Source organism: Colletotrichum costaricense, assembly GCF_030867565.1.
Source record: "Colletotrichum costaricense strain IMI 309622 chromosome Unknown Scaffold_5.1, whole genome shotgun sequence".
Lineage (NCBI taxonomy): Eukaryota > Fungi > Ascomycota > Sordariomycetes > Glomerellales > Glomerellaceae > Colletotrichum > Colletotrichum costaricense.
In genome coordinates this window covers 1,108,793-1,128,898 of record NW_026848234.1, presented here as the reverse complement: position 1 = coordinate 1,128,898, position 20,106 = coordinate 1,108,793, and the positions used below count along the sequence as shown (strand labels likewise).

General features: G+C 52.3%; 6 protein-coding genes across 6 annotated transcripts; 4 read left to right on the top strand and 2 right to left on the bottom strand.

Annotated features, from left to right (window-relative positions):
• Nucleotides 1–161: 161 nt before the first annotated feature.
• CCOS01_05525 (pectinesterase) lies at nt 162–1,205 on the top strand (the record flags this gene model as incomplete). The annotated part of the gene is made up of 2 exons (XM_060453704.1): nt 162–780; nt 838–1,205. 2 exons carry the CDS (start codon nt 162–164, stop codon nt 1,203–1,205), a joined length of 987 nt encoding a protein of 328 aa, XP_060315476.1.
• Nucleotides 1,206–6,559: 5,354 nt separating this feature from the next.
• On the top strand, nt 6,560–7,933 carry CCOS01_05524 (uncharacterized protein; the record flags this gene model as incomplete). Its single annotated transcript, XM_060453703.1, has 1 exon — nt 6,560–7,933. One exon carries the CDS (start codon nt 6,560–6,562, stop codon nt 7,931–7,933), a length of 1,374 nt encoding a protein of 457 aa, XP_060315475.1.
• A 1,204-nt stretch (nt 7,934–9,137) lies between these two features.
• Nucleotides 9,138–11,081, top strand: CCOS01_05523 (major facilitator superfamily transporter; the record flags this gene model as incomplete). The annotated part of the gene is made up of 3 exons (XM_060453702.1): nt 9,138–10,185; nt 10,241–10,478; nt 10,532–11,081. The coding sequence occupies 3 exons, from the start codon at nt 9,138–9,140 to the stop codon at nt 11,079–11,081; spliced, it is 1,836 nt and encodes a 611-aa protein (XP_060315474.1).
• Nucleotides 11,082–12,481: 1,400 nt separating this feature from the next.
• On the bottom strand, nt 12,482–15,815 carry CCOS01_05522 (subtilase; the record flags this gene model as incomplete). Its single annotated transcript, XM_060453701.1, has 11 exons — nt 12,482–12,623; nt 12,681–12,850; nt 12,930–13,107; nt 13,164–13,376; nt 13,434–14,731; nt 14,786–14,845; nt 14,894–14,951; nt 15,001–15,112; nt 15,174–15,237; nt 15,287–15,628; nt 15,684–15,815. 11 exons carry the CDS (start codon nt 15,813–15,815, stop codon nt 12,482–12,484), a joined length of 2,769 nt encoding a protein of 922 aa, XP_060315473.1.
• Nucleotides 15,816–16,975: 1,160 nt separating this feature from the next.
• CCOS01_05521 (Gpi16 subunit) lies at nt 16,976–18,980 on the bottom strand (the record flags this gene model as incomplete). Its single annotated transcript, XM_060453700.1, has 2 exons — nt 16,976–18,371; nt 18,424–18,980. 2 exons carry the CDS (start codon nt 18,978–18,980, stop codon nt 16,976–16,978), a joined length of 1,953 nt encoding a protein of 650 aa, XP_060315472.1.
• On the top strand, nt 18,775–20,016 carry CCOS01_05520 (uncharacterized protein; the record flags this gene model as incomplete). Its single annotated transcript, XM_060453699.1, has 3 exons — nt 18,775–18,872; nt 19,118–19,496; nt 19,552–20,016. The coding sequence occupies 3 exons, from the start codon at nt 18,775–18,777 to the stop codon at nt 20,014–20,016; spliced, it is 942 nt and encodes a 313-aa protein (XP_060315471.1).
• Nucleotides 20,017–20,106: the final 90 nt, after the last annotated feature.

Here is a 20,106-nt window from a genome sequence, read left to right as displayed (position 1 = left end):
AGCCCGTCGGCACTAGAAGCCTTGTGGGCCTCTTGATTGAAGTACATAAGGGTGAGCCAAGCCGCTCTATAGTTGCTAGTCCGGATGATCTACTCTTAGGCCAACCTTGGGACGAACCAAGACCACATTCTTTTCCAATCTTCTTCTTTTTACTCGACACAATGAAGTCCTTTCTTACCGCTCTTACCTTCGTCACGGCGGCTCTGGCAGCCAGCCGCACCTCCGCGCCTTCTGGATGCTTGACTGTCAAGAAGTCTGGTGGCCAATACAGCACCATCCAGAAGGCCGTCGACGCCCTTTCCACCACCGACTCCGCCAAGCAATGCATCTTCATTGACCAGGGTACCTACAGCGAGCAGGTCCTCGTCCCCGCGCGGACAGCTCAGCTCACCATTTACGGATACACGGCCGATACGAGCAGCTACGCCGGTAACAAGGTGACCATCACCGCCAAGAAGAGCCAGGCCGACGGCCTCGACAACGACGGCAGCGCCACCCTCCGCATCAAGGCCAAGAACTTCAAGCTCTACAACGTCAACGTAGCCAACACCTACGGCAAGGGCAGTCAGGCCGTGGCTCTCAGCGCCTACTCTGACAGCGCTTTCTACGCCAGCGCTTTCACCGGTTTCCAGGATACCCTTCTTGCCCAGCAGGGTAACCAGCTTTACTCCAAATGCCTCATTCAGGGTGCTACGGACTTCATCTTCGGTCAGAAGGCCATGGCCTGGTTTGAGAAGTGCGACCTTCGTGTTGTGGCTGCTTCTCTCGGCTATGTCACTGGTAAGAAACCACCTTCACACTGATATCAAGTGACAAGACGCTAATAAAAGATAATAGCCAACGGCCGTGCCAGCTCGTCCGACAAGTCCGAATACGTCTTCAACAGCTGCAGCATCGCCGCCGCCTCCGGAAACACCGTCGCCGATGGCGCCTACTACCTTGGCCGTCCCTGGGGCCAGTATGCCCAGGTTGTCTTCCAGAAGACCTCCATGACCGGCGTCATCAACTCCGCGGGCTGGAAGCAGTGGAACGACGGCGACCCTCGCACCGCCAACGTTCTATTCGGAGAGTACCAGAACACCGGCATCGGATCCCAGGGCACTCGCGCCAGCTTTTCCAAGAAGTTGAGCGCTGCCGTCACTCCCGCCAGCATTCTGGGCAGCAGCTACACCAGCGCGGCTTACTACGACTCCGCTTACATGTAAGGGGTGATCAGGATTCCCTGGGCTGGAAATGCTTTGGGTTGCTGGGCAGGACCATACTCATTTTCTTCGTACATATTCTTCCACCGAATATATCCTCCAGTTCCGATTGGAACTTTTGTGAATATCTACCTCTTATGTCGTATATTGTCCCGGTGTAACTTCACTTCCGCTTGTGGCATGATTCCCTCGGCATCCGTGATGCAGCGTGCACTGACTCGTCCCCGCGATCGCCGGCGCTGTTCACCGACAGAAACAGCAAACTCAAAAACGAGTTACTACGCGTCCACTGTCCCAAAATCCCGCGAGAAAAGATTGAGCTTCTTTTCTACCCATCGTGGACTGCCCCTGCTAGTTATGGCCCGTGGTGAAACATTGGAAATTGAGGCTTAGTTTCAGGTACAAACGGACGGGTGAGAGAAGAAAAAGGGCCTGGGCCGCGCAACATCTGTCCCCGTGCCAAGCGCTATGTTCAGCTGGCGTTACGTGACTTGGTTGACGACTGCCCATGCCAAACGAAAATTCTGCCTGTTCGCAATATTGATTTCATTCCTTCCCGACAGAGTTCAGAAGCTCCTTGTTCTGAGAAAGAGGACAAACACGCCATAAGTTACACCACATATTAAACTCAATCTCGGAATCAAAGCTTCAACAAATTGGCCAGGGCCCAGGCCTGTTGCGAAGCCGAGCTAAGTCTGGTGTTGCAGATGAGAAAGACTGCTCAATGATCCAAGTTAGCTTAATCGAAACAAATGACTGACAATTTGCACCAGCGCTGCTCGAGTTTCATGCAGAATCGCTTTGTCGCGAATTTTCGAATAGCATCGCGGCGAGCATATCGCCGTCTTTGGTCAGCATACGCTGTCTATGTTTACAAGCTGAATCCTTCATCTCTGGCGTTATTATATTTTTACCAGTGCTAGTCCTGGCCCTTGTTCTGTGACCAGTCTTGACATTTAGTTACGACTCAGTCTTGTATGTGATACTTATAGGAGAACGAATACACTTCATTCGAGGATCAGGCCACTCAAGTTGCGACGGCTGCCTTTCGATGTTCCAGAGTATGGTCTAGGAATCTAGTTTGACGACCAAACCTTTCAATCTTTTGCTTCTTTATTTCCTCGGATGAGCATATAGCGACAATTCTACTTGAGGGGAAGTCCTCGAATCCCTTGACTAAAGGGCCTCTTGGGGTCGGTGGACTTCCTTGACGCCAATCCAAAGCCTCTCAATGAGGAAAGTACATAAAACCTAATTGCATGGCATTCTTTGCCTCGTCCGTTGCGCTTAAAAAAATCTCTACGCCCCCATTCGCTGCTGCATGGGTTCGTTGAGGAAACCACCCGGATCGATTTCCTCCTCACAATTATACGTGTTATCAGATCTTCTCTCAACATTGCACTCAAGCACCTTGGGCATCTCTGAATCCCCGGATGGCTCCCTTTCTCGCCATAGAAATCTAGAAATCCAGCTACCATCTCTGGGAATGCCTTGGATGAAGCCTGCGTGCTTTACTCCGATTCCAATGCCAGCAGCCTTTGCGCGTTCTCTGGATCATTTCTGCACCATGGGTTTAGGTTCTGGCAGACCGCAATCCATTGCAAACGAGATGGCAAAACCCGAAGGTTCTCGAAGAGATTATGGTGTTAATTGTCAACAACACAAGAAATGGCACATGGATGCTTTAGGTCGGGACGTCGCCATACCAATTGTCTCACAGTATCCTCATGTGGCCGCTGTGGCGACCAGAACATCTATGCTATGGCAGCATTTTCCCATTAGCCTTAGGTGTTACGCGCGGTAAAGCATTGTTCAAGTTGAAGCGGGAATTGATGGCCTTTCTGAAGAAGTCTACACCGTCTTGGTCAAAAAGATCCTCCATTCGACTGTAGCTAAGTTTTGGAGGCCATCTCGATCTGATGTGTCCAACTCCTTGAACCTCAAAGTAGCGTTCGGAGTATCTATTCGCTTTTATGTCTCCAGAATTTCGGTGAAAATCAATAGAAGGACGAATAGCTATGTCGCTATTGAGGGCTGCCCGGCTGTTAGGCTCTCGAGGTGGATATTCTTTCCGTAATCGTCCGTCACCGCATATCTGACTTCATTTGCCACAATGGATTCCAATGTCGCATTAGAATTGTTGTCACCAGCCTCCTCCACGAGGAAAACTTCGGGTCAGAGGTCAAGTTCATGGCATAGTTGAGTACAATAATCGGCGACAGCACAGGCTCACCCATTAAAGTCGCGCACATCAGAATGAAGGCAGGCGAACTCGCGATATGTTCCTGCAGTCGCAACGTTAGGACGGCTTGTAGTTCAGCAATTCTCAGAAACCATCTTAGACAACGATATTATCGCTCATGATAAGTCGGGCGTTGCGTGTTCTCGACCATACATCGCCATTTGAGTCAGGGCTATAGCAAAACTGGGCCATCTCGACGGACTCAGCGAACTCGACTTGATGACGGATGCCTTTGTCAGCGAAGCGGACTCTGTTGTCTGTTGGACAGACACCCCCCTGTAGTCTTTCCTGCAGACACTCTCCTTCAATGGCAGCGGCAAAGTCATTTGTCTTTCTGAGAAGGATCCTGAAAAAGAAGTCAGGTTCGCCGGTCTGGACGGAACTAGGGGAATCAGTGGTGTTTCTGATATCCAAGTTGGATAGAAGTAGGATTTGCACAAGGATTATTCATAACCACAAAGCTTTCTGTCGCTTGTCTTCGGCCAAAGTGGGTTCCGCAACTAATAGCTACCGGCACAGCAACTAGATCGACGACCACCAGATCGCCAAGCCGATCTGTTTGAAACTTCAAGGACCTAGGCAAGTTCAGCTGCACCTATGTATCCCGTCCGTGAACGGTATGCCGGTGGCTTGAATATTTCGAGAAGTCTGAGCCTGCTCTGGCCCTCACTGACAAGAATGAGTGATCTCTTTAGTCTTCATGGCGTCACAGAATGGAGCGGGATCTTTTCCTAGATTTACATTTGTGATGGGAAGCTTCCTGCAATAGTGGCCGACATCTACAAGCGAGTTGGTAAAGGCAAAGGCGCGTATGTTGCTTTCTGTCACGAACCAGACATAAACATTGGACCTCTAGAAACGGCTTTTCACATGCGCTGTCAGGTGAGTTGCGCATTTTTCACTCCTACAGACCGCTTCTTTTTCTCTGTTGTGGTTGGAATAGCATAAGCTATTTAAACCTACTTACTTGGTTGATGTGCAATCTGCTACGTGCTATTCGTGACTTTGTCTGCGCGAGTGGGGCGAATCCGACATTGTGTCGGTTGACATGGGCCATCCGTATTCGTACGAAGTACTTTCTCACCTGAAGTAATACCTACAGGCGGCAGACATCTCCCGAGTCAGGATAGCTTCAGTGGGCTTTCTCGTTAATGAGAATCAAAGCCGCAGGGAATAGAGGGCTTTCAGTTGGCCAAAGCCTCCTCCGAGCGAAGTACACTACGTTACCAAGTCACAAGGTATAGCAACTGCCTTACTTGAACATTGATGCGTCAGCAAAGTCGAGATCCCACAGAATTTTGCTGTATCAGTGCGCTCAGTGTCGGACTTTCAATGAGACCAGAGTTCCAGACTGCGGTAAATGTGTTGTTCTCACAGTGTCCCGCGACCAGCTACCGATCGAACGATGATCAGGCGTGCGGGTCATGCTCCGGCGACCATGAGCATACCGTCCCGACTTGGCAATTTTCTCGGCCGGGCCGGAACACCTCCGGAGATAATGCGTCGATTGAGTAGCGTTTGCCCGTAGGCCGTGCACAGCTCAGTCAATAGTGAGAAACAAGGTTGATGGAGGGGTAACGAGCGAAAAGTGAGGGGCCGTTCTCCTAGATGCAGCAAATTGCCCAGCTAATGCATATTCCATTGGAGTCGTTGGTTGATGAGAAGACTAAGCATCAAAGCTCATCGCCGAGTGGCTGTGAGATTTTGGGGCTGGAGTTTATGCTTCGGCCGGAGGTTTTTTTTGTAAATCCGACAGCTGGGTGGATCGCTTCCAGGGCTGTCGCGACCTGGGGAGATCATACCATAAGTTCTGTTGGATCGCCTGGCCCAGAGCCTAGATTAGTCGGGACCGAAGCCCCAATTTGCTACCCGAGAGCGAGCGGTGGACGATGTTTGCGTTGCCGCCACCAAAGACCAATCATCAAAGACAAACAAGGCCTGTGGAATGGACGCGCAACCATATCTCCTGTAGCAACCCGCCTACCCGTAGAGCAATTCTCAAGAACGTTGCCTATGCAGCAATACTCCAAATTCCGCAGTGCAGTGTGCTCATGGTATGTTGTCGTGAGATGATCAGTGCAATGATGTATTGATGCACTGAGACCTGTCATGAGCTCAGTAGCGCCCGCGATTTAGTGTCCCGGTTGTTCAGTGACAACTGTCTGTGCGTTGACAGTGTTGATTTTGGCATAAATTCGGACTTCGTAAAATCCAAGATTGACGCTGGTCATGTTACGGATAATACTATTGCCCGAGAACGTCTCTCTAATCTGGGGGATGGGGGATAACCCGATTATTAATGAGTCTGGAACTTGGTCAGCACTTAAGGAACGGTCAAGAGAAAGGACGAACGTGGACGACCAACAGAACCAACAGGCCGGGGGAACGGCCAGATGCTAATGAAAAAAAAAGTCCGGTGCTCGGCGAACGTAAGCACCGATACGCCGTCTAGCGGCCGGATCCATATTAGATAACTCCAACTAAGGGGGCCACCCCTTGCGCCCTCTACCGACGCATCGGAAGACTTTGCGGCCACACCAACGCCCAAGCCAACCCACTTCCCAGTTCAATCGCGGGTGCTTCCATACCTGAAGAGGAGGCTAAGTTGTCAACGAGGTAGCTTCGGCCCTTCGCTACCTCGCATCTTGGACTTAGCTCCGAGATCATATATGGCAGCCTGGAAGAAACTCGAAGCCATCCATGTCGCTTTAGACACTTAAGAGTCACGACGAGGAGGATGATGACGAATAATGGCATATAGAGCGCTCCGAGCCCCGGCGGGTTTGCCGTACCCCGTTAACCGTCCGTCTCGGCCGGCCTCCGCGCTCTTGAACCAATAGGTCTCCCTTTATCTCCTGGCGCCACATAGGGAGCCACATGGGCAAACATAGGATCTTCGTTTTTATGGCCCTCTTTAAGACTACGAATCTCCCCATTGTTAAATTCAGCCCTACCCCTTGGCACATTACCAGTTCTTTTCCTTTCACACGACGTCCTCAGGAGATCGACTACCCAACTACACTCGATTCGGCTCTCAGCATATCTAACCCAGCTGTGCGATATCGACCCTCAATTATAACTTGCCAGACGAATCAGAACGAAAAACTCGATAGCCATGTCACCCAACAACGTCCCACAAAGGACACCACTCTCACAATGGAGCGCTGCTCAACGGAAGGGTATCATCATACCTATGGTCATGTCATCGATACTGATCTTGGTTCTCGTCCTTGCCAACATGTCATATCTCTTTGGAGCAACATTCGAGCAAGGGAAGCGCACACATGCACTCAAGATTCTGGCCGTTGACCTGGATGGGGGCGCCATTGGTTCAGCAATTGTAGGCGCATCCAAGAGCCTCCAAGCTGCCAACTTCCCAACCATCGAGTTTGGTTCCGCCTCTAAATACTCAAATCCCGCAGCGGTCAAGAACGCGGTATGCAAAGGAGACTATTGGGGAGCCATCTATATCAACGTGGGCGCGTCTGCGAAGCTCGCCAGTGCCATCAACGGCACCTCGACCGCAGCCTACAATGCCGCCGACTCAGTCACATACACCTACAACCAGGCCCGATACCCTGCGATCGCCGATTCCACCATTAACAGCAACATTCAAAAGGTCGTCGGCGCATCAAGGGCCTTCTACTACCAGTCGCCCAACGGCACGGCTGCCCTCCGATCCCTGAATAATACCAACCCGGCAGCCATCGCCGCCTACCTGAACCCGATCTCGTCCACCCCCGACCTCATTGGCGCCCAGACGCAAGCGAGTCGCGTCTTCTTCAACACCGTCAACATCATCGTCCCCACCCTCGCCCAGTTCTTCTTCATCTTGGCCCTGAACGGCATCGGCATGAGCTCCGGCCTCCTCGCCAAGATGAGAGTCCGCGACGTCTGGCTCATCCGCTTCACAATTGGCAAGATCTACGGCTTCCTCACCGCCGTCACTGTCACGGGGTATCTCTGGGCTTTTAGGGAGAACTGGGCCGTCGGCGGCCCCGAGTTCGGCAAGACTCTCCTCGTCTTCTGGCTCTACATGGATGTGCAGTGGCAGGTCCTCGAGTCCCTCATCGGATCCTTTGTGCCCATGCAGCTCATCCCGTTCTTCTTCCTCACCTGGATGCTCACCAACGTCGCGAGTAGCGTGTTCCCCTTTGAGATCATGGCGGGCTTCTACAGGATCGGCTACGCCTTCCCGGCGCACGAGATTTACTCTCTCTTGGTGCAGGCGTGGACTGGTTGCGCCGATCAGACGCGCGTGGCCCTGCCTGTTCTCTTCTCCTGGTGGCTCATGGGCCACGTCGGCTCTGTCTTCTCCATCCGCAAGCGTTGCGCTGACGCCGCGGCCATTGTTGCGGCCGGTGCTGCCGCTGCCGCTGCTGCAAAGGCGCCGGCCCAGCAAGACGACACCGTCTCTATCCCTCCTCGCTCTGCTAGCACGGAAGTGACTTTGCAGTCCGATGAAGAGCAAGTCAGAAACGAGAAATGAATGATGGAACCGCAAGAGATTTCTTAGAAACGGAGTCGAATTTGGCTGCTGATGTAATTGAAGATTTATGCGACGTCACAGCGGACGGCACGCTTGATACCCAGCATAACATGGAGTTATTGGATTCTGCATCGAGACCATTGTATAGTGTGTTATGTTTGCTTTGAATGTTTGGATGATATAGACTCAACTTAGACATAGCACCTTCTCTTACAAGGAATTAATTCAACTCATCTTAGTCTCTTAGAAGTGGCCTTCTTGACGCCGAATCGTTGTGATTAATTGAATGCGGGAGATACTTATCTCAGTCCCAAAGAGTCTGCAATCGACTTGATCATCGGGGCATGTCTCTTGTTTCGTAGAACAAATAGGGGCCTCATTCCCAAACTGTCTAGCTGCGATAAATTCCTTCACTTCTTATGCTAAGAATAGATATTGACTAACTGATAACGATCTTTAATGGACAGACACCTAGGTGTTCTATCTGGATGAAAACGCCTCTTCCATAAGTGATATGTTTGTTGAGTAGATTTAGAAAGTCTTGGTGAAAGAGAGATAAGGATGGTCGTTGTGATAGCAAAAGAGGGGTTTATAAGTTAATGCATCGCCTCCTACTTTTTTGGCTATCATCGCCTCAGTGCGTGTCCGTTATTTCGAGTCGTTGGGCCTGGTCAAGGTTACCACTTCGACACCTTCATGGTCTCGTTCATCCAGATTTCGGTCTTCAAAGCAGTTACGTAGCGAGGAAGATCGGCCGGCTCGGCACGGGCGCCTGTTCGTCCGTTCTTTGTTTGTTAGCAAAACAGCATACGGAGGCAAACCGGAAGCAGAGATGCATCAACACAGACCCGGCGACGTCAACGAAACATCCAACAATGAAGAAAATTCAAATTGTAGCCTAATTCAAAGACGTTCAGAGACGCAGTGCTGCCCTACAAGGCTAGTCATTGGCGATATCTTGCGGGGTAATGTTAAATATCGTGGCCGACGTCTGTGTGGATGCATTGTTCTGAACGCGTTCCGTGTTTCGCTACGCCATAGCGTCTTCGTCTGTGTTCAAATCAGGGTTCCAACATGGCCAGACCCGTCGTGGCTTTTGCATGTTATTCAGAGCCATTCCTCTGAGTTGCTTCAATGTGAAGCTGTCTTCCGACTTTTGGATCTAGTCACTATTTCCTGCCTATTCACACAATCAAGGCCCAACATGGAGCTCAACGCTACAGCCACACATAATTCTCGACAGGTCAACCAAGAAAGTATGGACTATCAGCCACAAGAAGCCACGCAACCCGCTCCCGTGCAGGCCGCGAGATCATCAGCGGGTTCCAGCTTCTTCGAACCACTCTGGCGACGCAACGACGAGAAGAGTGGCAACCGAGGCTTCGAGGGTAATCAGAAATCCCACTTCAGCAGCCGCAACAGCTCGGTGACAGACATTGACAGGAGGGTAAAGCATGGAGAGACTTTCCAGACGAGCTTTGAAGTGGATGCACCAGAAGGTATCCTGTATAGAAATGGACAGCTTATCCTCCAGCCGGCGCCGACCAAGAATCCGCGGGATCCCCTCAATCTACCTATGTCCCGCAAAGTCCTAGGATGCTTCTGTCTCTGCTGCTTCGGCGCGCTGGCTGCTGCCGCCGAGCTGATTCTCGGTGCCATGTTGCCCGTCTTTGCTCTCGAATACGCCGGCCTCGATCCGAAGATCCTCAAGCCCCTGACCGACAGCGGTGGTCTTCCGGCGGGCCTCGACCCCCTGAAGGTCCTTTCGAATCTGCCGAGTGCGCCGCCAATCTTTCAAATCTACCTCTTGGCTTCACTACCGGTTCTGGTCATTGGTTTGGCCAACTTGGTTCTCGTTCCAATGGCCATCTCTGTCGGCCGTCGTCCAGTTGTTCTCAGCACCGGTGTTGTTGCCATCATTGGATGTCTCTGGGCAGGCAGCAGTCAGTCGCTGCAGTCACATCTTTTCGCTCGTTGCGTCCAAGCTGTTGGCGCTGGCACGGTTGAGAGCTTGATTCCGTTCATTATCCAGGATATGGTCTTTGTGCACCAGCGCAATGCGTGGATTTCCAGCATCTTTGCCGCTCAGGGTCTTATCATCATTGTTCTTGGGATCGCGGCGCCATACATGATTATCGACTTGAGCTGGCGGTGGATGTATTACATCACGGCCATTGGCGCGGCATTCTTCCTCGTTGGGGTTTACTTCTTCATGCCTGAGACCAGATGGCAACGAACACGGGCGGAGATGAGTAAGTTGGAAACACCCAGAGTCTTTGGTAGTAATGGCTAACTTTGGACTTTCAGATGGCATTCCTCGCAGCGAGATTGGCCATGAGCGCGGTCCCAGAACCTTCCGCTACAACATTGCTCTCTTCCATGGCAAGATGGACTGGCGCAAGGGCTGGAATGCTTTCGTCGACACTCTTCGCACGTTTTTCTATCCGCAAATCTTCTTCATCACTATGCTTAACAGTGTGATGATTGCGTGTGCTTTCGCTGCTGGTTATACCGTGGCCCCAGCTCTCTTGACAGCACCCTGGTCGTAAGTAATCAATTCTCAAACTTGGATGAGAGCCCCGACTAACGCTGATACAGATGGGACTTCATGAACCTTGGCCTCTGCCTCGTGCCGGTCCTCATCGCCGCTATCGCTGTTGCCCTGGTCACTGGAAGTGCTGCCGACTGGATGGCGAACCGCATCGCGAAGAAACGGGGAGTCCGCGTCCCTGAAAACCAACTTGTGAACCTCATCATCCCGACCCTCGCCGGTATTGTTGGCTCCATCATCTTTGGTCTGGCTGGCTCGAACCAGGCAGAGTATTCCTACTTCACGTTCCTCACAGGCCTTGGCCTGATGGCGTTCGGCTTTTTGGGCGCCAACACCATTGGCGCGGTCTACGTCCTTGAGTGCTACCCTCACCTCGCGGGCCCAGCACTGGTCAACATCGCCTCGTTCAGAGGTTTGCTGGCTTTTATTCTGTCATTCAAGATCTCCGACTGGGTGGTGGATATGGGCTACTTTGACGCGATGATGATTTACACCGGGCTGATCAGCGCCTTTGCTGTTTTCGTTCCAGTGGTGTATTTCTACGGGCCTGCTTGGCGCAGGAGATGGCCAGCCGAGCATTTCGGTGATCACATTTGACAAATGATATGTGCCAACTAAGATGGATTTTACGGACAGGGGATTTGTATGAGTACTAATGACTTGGGAAGGAGTTTTGCGTTTGTTTGACTTTCTATCTATGTATAATATTGTACTACTGTTCGATGCTCGATGATTGATCGCCCTGGGCGTGGGGACCCAAAGAAAATTACAGAGACAAAACGTACGGGGAGAAGCTCGCTGTGTATAATCAGGTATTCGTGAAATAGAAAGGCATGCAAGCCCGGTAATCCACCTCATCTCGTCTCCCTTCACTCACTCGTCGAATACGTCAGACGTGAAAAGGCTCCGAAGAGCCAAGTACCATAAGCTGCAGGAGAGGGCGACCGGTTGCCAGTTGGCAGCAGCGCCCGGGCCACATGCAGAACTCCCAACTTCTCACCTACATCACCTTGCTCCAAAAACTCATGATCACCACCCTCTCATCACAACAACTCATCATCGCCACCCTCTCTTCATAACAACTCAAAAAATAATGAGACAGAGCAAAAGAGAGACTCCTCGACGGGGAATTGAACCCCGGTCCCCTGCGAATCGTGGGATTTCCCCGGTGACAAGCAGATATCCTCACCACTAGACTATCGGGGATGGGTGGATGTTGACATCCAGTGATAGTTGGTTGGGGGCAGAACTGAGTTGAGGCAATAAGTAACGTAGGGCACGACCCTACGCTAACCTGAGGGCTCGGGCGGGACTTGGTCGGCGACGACTGCTGTCCTACTGCCTCATTCTGGCTGCAATTCGGGGCGACGGTGCCTCCTGTGCGTCTGCTAGCCATTTCTATGCCGGGCAACCTGTCTTGACGTCTCCTCTAAACGATCAATCATCCAGTGCGATCATGTGTGAGTATAGTGTGAGGTTATACAGAAGACTGGATGAACCCGTGAAAACGTTATCTAGAGACTTGGCAGACAGAGGCCTAATTTGGCAATCGGCACTGTTCCCATTCGCTGAGCGCGCCGAACAGGGATTTCGTGGCGGCATTAATGCAAACCTACTTCTTACTACGGTTCCCTCCTCTACTTTCTGTCATCTTTTTATACACCCTGATCCAACGCCAGGGCGAGATGATGCGCGTCCTACACATAGATTATGGATTGTAAGCAGGAAGATCCAAGGCGCCGGGTACTATGAATTTGGATGAATGTATCAATACAGAGACTTGGCGGACCTCATCACATGCTGCAGTTGACGCCTTCATGGGATGGTTTACCCGCAAACACTTCAATCCTTCGATCTATTTTTGCACCCGACTACTATCTATGTACTTGAATTGAAATAAGTGCGAGGAGCACTCTCGTAGATGAGATACCGGCTGATCCTTGCTTGGCGACTTCCAGCTCTCACGCAGGGCGTCCCCAGCTTCAGGAGTTTTAAGCTCAGCCGTGTTGTAAACCAACATGTGGGACTGAAATGTCAGGCGATGTTTGATTGCCAACAACCATGAAGTCTCGCCTCCAGATATCCCAGTGATCGCTCTTCGTCGGGTCTCCAAACGGACTCAGCGCAGCAACTCGCATACTATCGATACCTCGTTAGATCTCTACATCGTGAAATGTAACCATCCGAGAGACTTACGTGTAGTTTCCAGGTTTGATCTTCGAGCCGTCAGAGAATCTGCCAAGCCACCAAGCCCTCCAGTGCGCATAGTTGTAATCTTCCCTCGAGAGCTCTCCCATGGGACCCCGGATGAGGTCGAATTCGTTGTCGTTATCGGGATCAAAGACGGTAGCGTGCCTTTCGTTGTCCTGTGTACAAATAAGCGCTATTCAGGTGCGGATGTGCCGCATAGTGAAGGCGTGGTATTATCAGATGAGGTGAACTTACCCAGGTCGCAGCATGTCCAACAAATCCACCTTTTCCAGGAACAGGCGGATACGTCCCCCAGCTCTTCTCTTCCCATCCGCGCTCAAAGATATCCCAGCGTAGAACAAAGCAACCCCATCGGAAGTTCATGTAGAGTTTCGGAAAATCCTGTGATTCCAGGGAAAGGTCAAAGGAGAAGCTAGCGAGCAATACATCAGCAAGGTTACTGGAAGGGGTATATCAGCAGGGTCTTACTTGGTCTTGTATACCATAGGAGTGTCATCCGTTCCCGAGTTGATATACGGGTATTCGTCGACAAACATCTTCTTAAAGGTCTTGCGTAGATCAGAGGCGATGCCCATGTAAGGCACCGAGAGCTGCTCCCCGTTGGAGCCGTGGATGCGAATCTTGCCGCTGTAAAGGGGCATGGCTGAATGGTTTCCGCCTTTGGGGTGTTCGAATGTGAATCTGGACCAAGGCATTAGTTGACGGTGGTAATAAGAGAACGCGACGTAGTGTACCTACTTTGCCTCTATGGTCTCTCCTGGACCAACGGTAAACTCCTTGGGAAACGTCACGTTCGGGACCAACGGCGTAGCCAATGGAACCAACCCCGTATACTGGGGGCCCATCTTGATGTTGTCCCTATCATCGAGGACCTCGTACGTCCCTGCAGTCTCGACGCAAAAGCTGTACGTAATCGGACCAGTGCAATTGTTCGTAATCATGAGAGAGTGCAAAGCGCGGAAGTTTGTTGTGTCGTTGAGCGCAAACTTGGCGTACGAGAGCTCGGTCCGGTAGTCCAGAACCTTGGTAGCGTTGACCAAGCCGTTGCCTAGTTGGAAGATTGGGGCGCGCGTCGTCCCATAGTCTGTCATGTTCAGCCCATTATTCCACGGAAGCGAATCGCCACTGGACAGGATCCTGGCTGAGAGCATCTTGCCGAACCCGGTGCCGTGGACCTTTCTGCCGCCGTGCTTCGAGATGAAGAGTGCAGCTATACCTGCCACGTACGGCGTAGCCATTGACGTGCCCGACTTTAGGCCATATTTCCCCTGCGGGATGGTGGAAAAGATGTTGCTTCCTGGAGCTGCAATATCTGGTTTGATCTGAAGATCGTACAGTCCACCCATGGAAGTGAAGTAGGAGCTGACAACGGCGGGGTTCTTCAAGTTAACCAGACCCGAACCGGACTCGTTGAAGAACCGGGCCGTGACCCTAGCCCCTTTTGCGAGCGCGGCAAGGATCTCGACCCCAACAGCATGCTCCGTGATGCCCTCTGTACGATAAACGTCATAGCTGTTGGGCATCGGGAAAGTTTCGTTATCGTTGAACAGTAGCATGTACTTGGCGCCGGCAGACTGGAGGGCATATCGTTTGTTGAAGCCGTTACAGCCACCACGGGGAACCATAGCAAGAGCACCAGTCAAGTTTACCGTCCCCGGTGGCAAGAAGCGGCATCCGATTGTGGTGTTGAGAGGGTCAAAGGACAGCGCGGTTATGGGAAGACTCGAGTTGAGGGGGAAGCTATGTGTGAGGCCACCATAGAAGAATCCGTACCTCGACTTGTTGACATCGCCGTTTCCGTAGTCAAATGTCACCTCAAAGGGCATCCCAGGGACGTATGAGGGCTCAGTAGACGCCACTGAGAGTACGCTTCGTCCGGCTTGACCGTTTTCCCCGAGGAAAGCACCGCCTTCACCCGTGTTGCCCGCGGAAATCGTCACGACAACGCCTTGATCCACGAGACGGGAAGCAATCTCGGCCCAGGCGTTGGACGAGAACCCTCCACGACCTCCGATCGAGGCGGTGATGATGTCGGCCTAGCATGGGGTCAGATGAGAGAACAATCGGTTGATAATTGTGACCAAATTTACGCCATCATTGTGAGCCATTAAGAACGCCTCAATCAGCGTCTCTTCATCTGTATCGCCACTCTGTAGTCACAGTCAGCATGGGCCTGAAAGTCAGGGTCTTTTTCTTACCGTCCCGGAAAAGACCTTGTAAGACAAGATGTTAGCTTCAGGAGCGACTCCCTGCCAGCTGTGACCTTGTTAGTCTCCTGCTCCAAGCATCGCACGCGCTTACTAACGTATCTGACTGTCCGGCAACGATCCCAGAGACATGGGTGCCATGCCCGCCGAGAGAATCTTGCTCGTATGGGTCCTTGTCAGGCCGTTTGGGTCCATCACCACTAGGCCAGTCTTATCACATTTCCTTGTAAGCCCATGCTGTGTGAAGATGTGCTGGTGATCCTGATCTCACCTGAGTCGCCGACGAGATCATATCCGCCCATGACCTTGAAGCCCTCACCGAAACCACCACCAAGCTAAGATGTCAGCTGGCAATCGCTAGTCAGGAAGGGAACCGGAACTCACAGCGGGATGTGTATAGTCAACACCAGCATCAACAACAGCCACTTTGACACCCTTGCCTAGGATTCCTCTCTCATGAAGCCTTTGAACACCAGTGATGCCGTGAATGTTGTAGTTGTTCCCCGAGACACCTCCACTGAACTCCTGGCCATTCTCGACCACGGCCCTCTGGACTCTGCGCGATGGCCAAACGTTGCTCGCACCCCGGAGAAAACGCAGGTCCTCCTCGTCGTTGCCCGTCAACTCGACGCTGACTCCGGTAAAGACAGGACTGCGGAAACTTCTGTACACTGTCGCACCGGTGAAAGCGGATAGCTGTGTCTCGAGCTGCTTGAGATCCGAGTCCTGTGATGATTGATCTCAGCGATGTCTCGGAGCCACCAGAGTAATTACAACTTACTTTCGCGAGCTCCACGATGAAGCGTCTCGTTCCGGAGGATCGATTCTCGTTCGGAGTCTGCTGCTGTCGTCCAAAACGAGCCAGACTCGCGCCCGTGAAGGACAAGATCGCGACTGCAGTTGTCAGACGCATGATGGCTAGCTTGGAACGAAAAGTAGCTCTTGAAGTTGTCAAGTAGAGGACTGAGAGATTAGGTGGAGGAGAAGGCCTTACTCTCATCATATGTATTGCTGAAAGTTCTGCTGGGCCCTGAAAGGTGAATGGGCATGCTGTTCTAGCAGACCCATGTGAGATACCGGGTGCGAGGGCACCTGCATGCTCGCCTCGTTTAAGATCCATATTGAAAACAAACACAATACCCGTTTACATGGCAAACAGATTCTCCGACATTTTCTTTGTCCGGTCCGGAGCGGTGAGATGGTGATAAACGTGCCACCAGTCTCAAGACATGCCTCAGAGGGGGGTTTCAAGTGGCTCTGCAGCTGAAGTATTTCAAGAGGCAGCGGGTCAATTCAAAAGTTTGGCAGTAAGGTACATTCTTGTTCTTCACGTTGACCATTGGTGGTCAAGCGGCACTTGGTGATGGACTTCGGTTCACAAGACACGAAGATACGGCAGCCTCTCTTTCGCATATCCTTCCGTGTGCAGTATGGGGCAGACAGCCTGGCAGATCTTGGCTACCCGCATGACCTGTTCTGTTCACAGCATTCGTGTGGAACAGGCGATGATGAGTAGCAGTGAGATCCTCTAGCAGCACCACGTACCTCATCCAAATGAACATCAGTAGGCGGCAATGAACCTGATTCAAGCGGTTAGTCGGGCACCAGCAGGGGCAAACAGGTAGTAAGGCAAAGACATCGATGAGTTTGCAGGTACGGCCGAAGGTAAGAAGATCATGCCGTTTTTGGAGTCACGATGCCGACGGGTATAATTGACAGGGTTTGGCTGAGCGACTGAATCCGCCGGGATGTCGCCTAACCTGTTTATGTGCCTATCATTTTGTGGTCGGAGAGCATGGCAGCAGTTGCAGACGCCAGGTAATCGATAGAGATAGCAGAGCCTAGGTTTCACGGCGGGAAGAGGATGTTCCACAGCCCCTGGATCAAGTCCAAATTTCCGTATTGCAAACCTCGTGGCAGACGAAGTCGGGACGGAAAGTACAGCAAACGGACTGTAAGCTTGGACAGCAATCATTACACGACACGCGTCTACCTGAACGAGAAGACAACCATACGAGTAAACGGGAAGGCTGACAACGTGAACATCGGAACGAATAACACAAACACATCTCTTTATTTCTTGGCTGACCGAATGCCCTTGAGCTTCGCCAAGAGACCAGCTATTTTGGCCTTGAGGACTGGACTGGGGCCTTCATCAGCGCCAACCAGTCTTCGAACTAGGATATTATACATGCCGCCGAAAGCGAGTGCGATCGCCGTCGAGGTGAAGATGATGACATTGTAAGGCATGCTAAAGTCTGGTGTGGGCAGATTCAACAGCAGCGTGGTAGTGCGTGTACTTTGCGTACGGGGGCTGAGAGTAGTAATGACTGCCGCGGCAATGTCGAAACCGCGATTGGCGTCGGGTGGGTACTCAGTGTAACGAAGAATTGACTTTTCAAAGTCGTAGGTGAGAAAGACTGTAGAAGCGGGAGGGATACGCATCCGCAGCTCAAGCTGTGTGCCTCTGGCACGGTCGACAGCCGGGCGGTAGTAAATGTCCTCGACAATCGACGGCTGCGAACCTGACGACCCCTCGATGCGCGCGTTGAGAGTATGGAGGTAAACTCGCATAAACCAGGGAAGCGATTCCATGTAGATGAACTCGACCTCCGTGTCCTTGCTTGGGTTCGTAAGAATGGCTTGCATACCGCCATGCTCTTGTCCGTGTCCAGTGAAACTGCGCTCAGCGTAGATGAGAGGAGTGGGCGGTTCGACCAATTCCTTGGTAGGATCCTGTCCCTCCTTGTCTTCCAAGGGGAGAACAATTTCTAGCTCTGAATCTGCACCAATTTTGAAGCAGCGCGATGCTCCATTGGGGTTCAAGATCTCCGTAGCTCCGCCAGACGTATACACACCTCGGGTGTGGGGAACCTCAATACAGACTGGAGGCACATCCTCGTCTGTCAGAGGGCATGTGCCCTTGATCGACTTTCCGAAAATTTGGGACAGTGTCCATTCCTGACCAGTGGTAAGGCCGGTAGGATAGCATGTTTCGTCGTTGTGATACGGCTTGGAGGTATCGCACTTCAACTCGTGTCCAGGGGGTGGACGGGGAATCGGGTTGTCTCTTGGTCGCTTGGATCGGTCAATGTCGAGAACCATGTCAATAGTCTGCTCGATTTGTAGAATACACTCCTGGCCCTCGGGGCAGACAGGCTTGATATCGATGGCCATGCTTTGGAAGGAGGAATCGAAGAGCTTGTGGCCGTCTAGCAGACTCGAGATGCCCGCCTTTCCCTTGCAAGGGAGCAGCTTCAAGAAGGGTGTCAAGTTCTCTGTACACACCACCTCCTTTGGCAGAACGCCATGGAGGAGCTGCATGTTCGGGATGGACGCTTCGGGGTGGTCACCCTCGGGTTGGAATGACATGACCGGTCGGGTGGTTCGGGTTCCGTCGACGAAGTTAAGCGATGCGCAGAAGAGTCCTGAAAGAGCATTGGTGAGGGTCAACCACTTCTGGTCCGCCCTGCATGCGTGTAAGTATAATCCATCTACAGGATGACAGGTGAGTGACATACTCCTCGTCCGTCTCGGCCTCAAGCCATGCCCATAGCTCCACGCCCGTCCCGCCTTCGCGCTGACCATCCCAAGGCCGACTTCCCCAGCTCTCGGCATCCCATCTTCCCAAGCTGAATCTAAGATGAAGCTCTCTCGTCCCGGCATATTGAAGGATCTGACCCAACGACCGGGGGAAATATCGGAAGTTTTGCAAGTCGAAATCAGATAGCGATGTATTGGATCGGAAGTTGAAGCTCGCAAGGAGGGCGGACAGGGGCAGCGGGCGGAGGTTCAGCTGCTCGTGGTAATCCGCAGCCAGGCCAAAGGAGGCGAGGCAAGAGAAAAGAATGGCCGCCAGAAATTGGCGCATCATGAAGGGAGTGTCGCAGCGCAAAAGAACGAGATTCGCGTCTGCTGCGGTCTCTCCCCTGCACGGCGGCGCATGTAATGCCGTTGGAGGTGAGGTCGTGTAGGTGGTCGTATGAGGGATGTCTGGGCGGTGGAGCTCGGCAGAATCCCTCTTATGTAACCACGCCTTGGGGAAAGTACCTTTTACAGCTCTCCACATTCCGCCCATGGTTCATCCCGCGCGACACGCCTTCTTCCCCAGAACTTCGCGAATTTCCTTACCTTCAATTTAAGATACCCAATTGACCCGTCCACAAAACTCCACGCCAAGCCACGATATATCGTATACTCAACAAATCTCGACAGACACCATCGAGCATCACATACAATGGCAGCAGAACAGAGAAAGCTGCTGGAGCAGCTCATGGGCGGCTCGGCTAGTACGCGGGCGGCCTCGCTCTCCATGACAGATCCTAAAGTCTGCAGATCATTCCTCGTCGGCACATGCCCTCACGACCTCTTCACGAATACCAAGCAAGATCTCGGCCCTTGCCCAAAGCAGCACTCTGAAGCACTCAAGGCCGAATACGAGGGACTGTCAGATAAGGAGAAGCAAAAGTACGGCTTTGAGTACGACTACATGCGCGACCTTCAAAAGTACATCGACGACTGCAACAGGAGGATAGACTCAGCACAGCGCAGACTCGAGAAGACGCCCGACGAGATCCGCCAAACAAATGCCTTGGTATGGCCTCAACACTCCCTCGCACTGCACTTGTTAATAGCTAACGATGTCACAGCTGAAAAGCATCGCTGAACTCTCCTCCACAATCCACAACGGCACCCTCGAAGTCGAAATCCTCGGAGAAATGGCCGAAGTATCCCGCGCGATCGACGAATTCTACCGAGTACGCCAAGCACAGCAAACAAAATTGGACCGCGAGAAGGAACTCAAGGCCCTGTCAGACACCTCGGGCCCGTCCGGCCACCAGAAGCTGCAAGTTTGCGACGTTTGCGGCGCCTACCTCAGTAGGCTGGACAACGACCGACGTCTAGCGGATCACTTTTACGGAAAGATGCATCTTGGCTACGCCCAGATGCGCAAGACCTTTGACGCGTTCCCCAAGGAGATGCGCCACCGCCAACGCGCACCGATGGACGACGACAACATGGGACCTGGCGGTCCCAGAGGTCCCAGGAGCGGTGGAGGGTACCGCGGGCGTGGTGGCAGGGGATACCGTGGCGGTGGCGGCGGTGGATGGTAGGCTCATCCGGGGAGGTGGAACGCTTTGAAGATGATCGCAGCTCAACCCGAACCAGAGGATGAAGAGTTGATGGGCGGCAATCCGAATTAG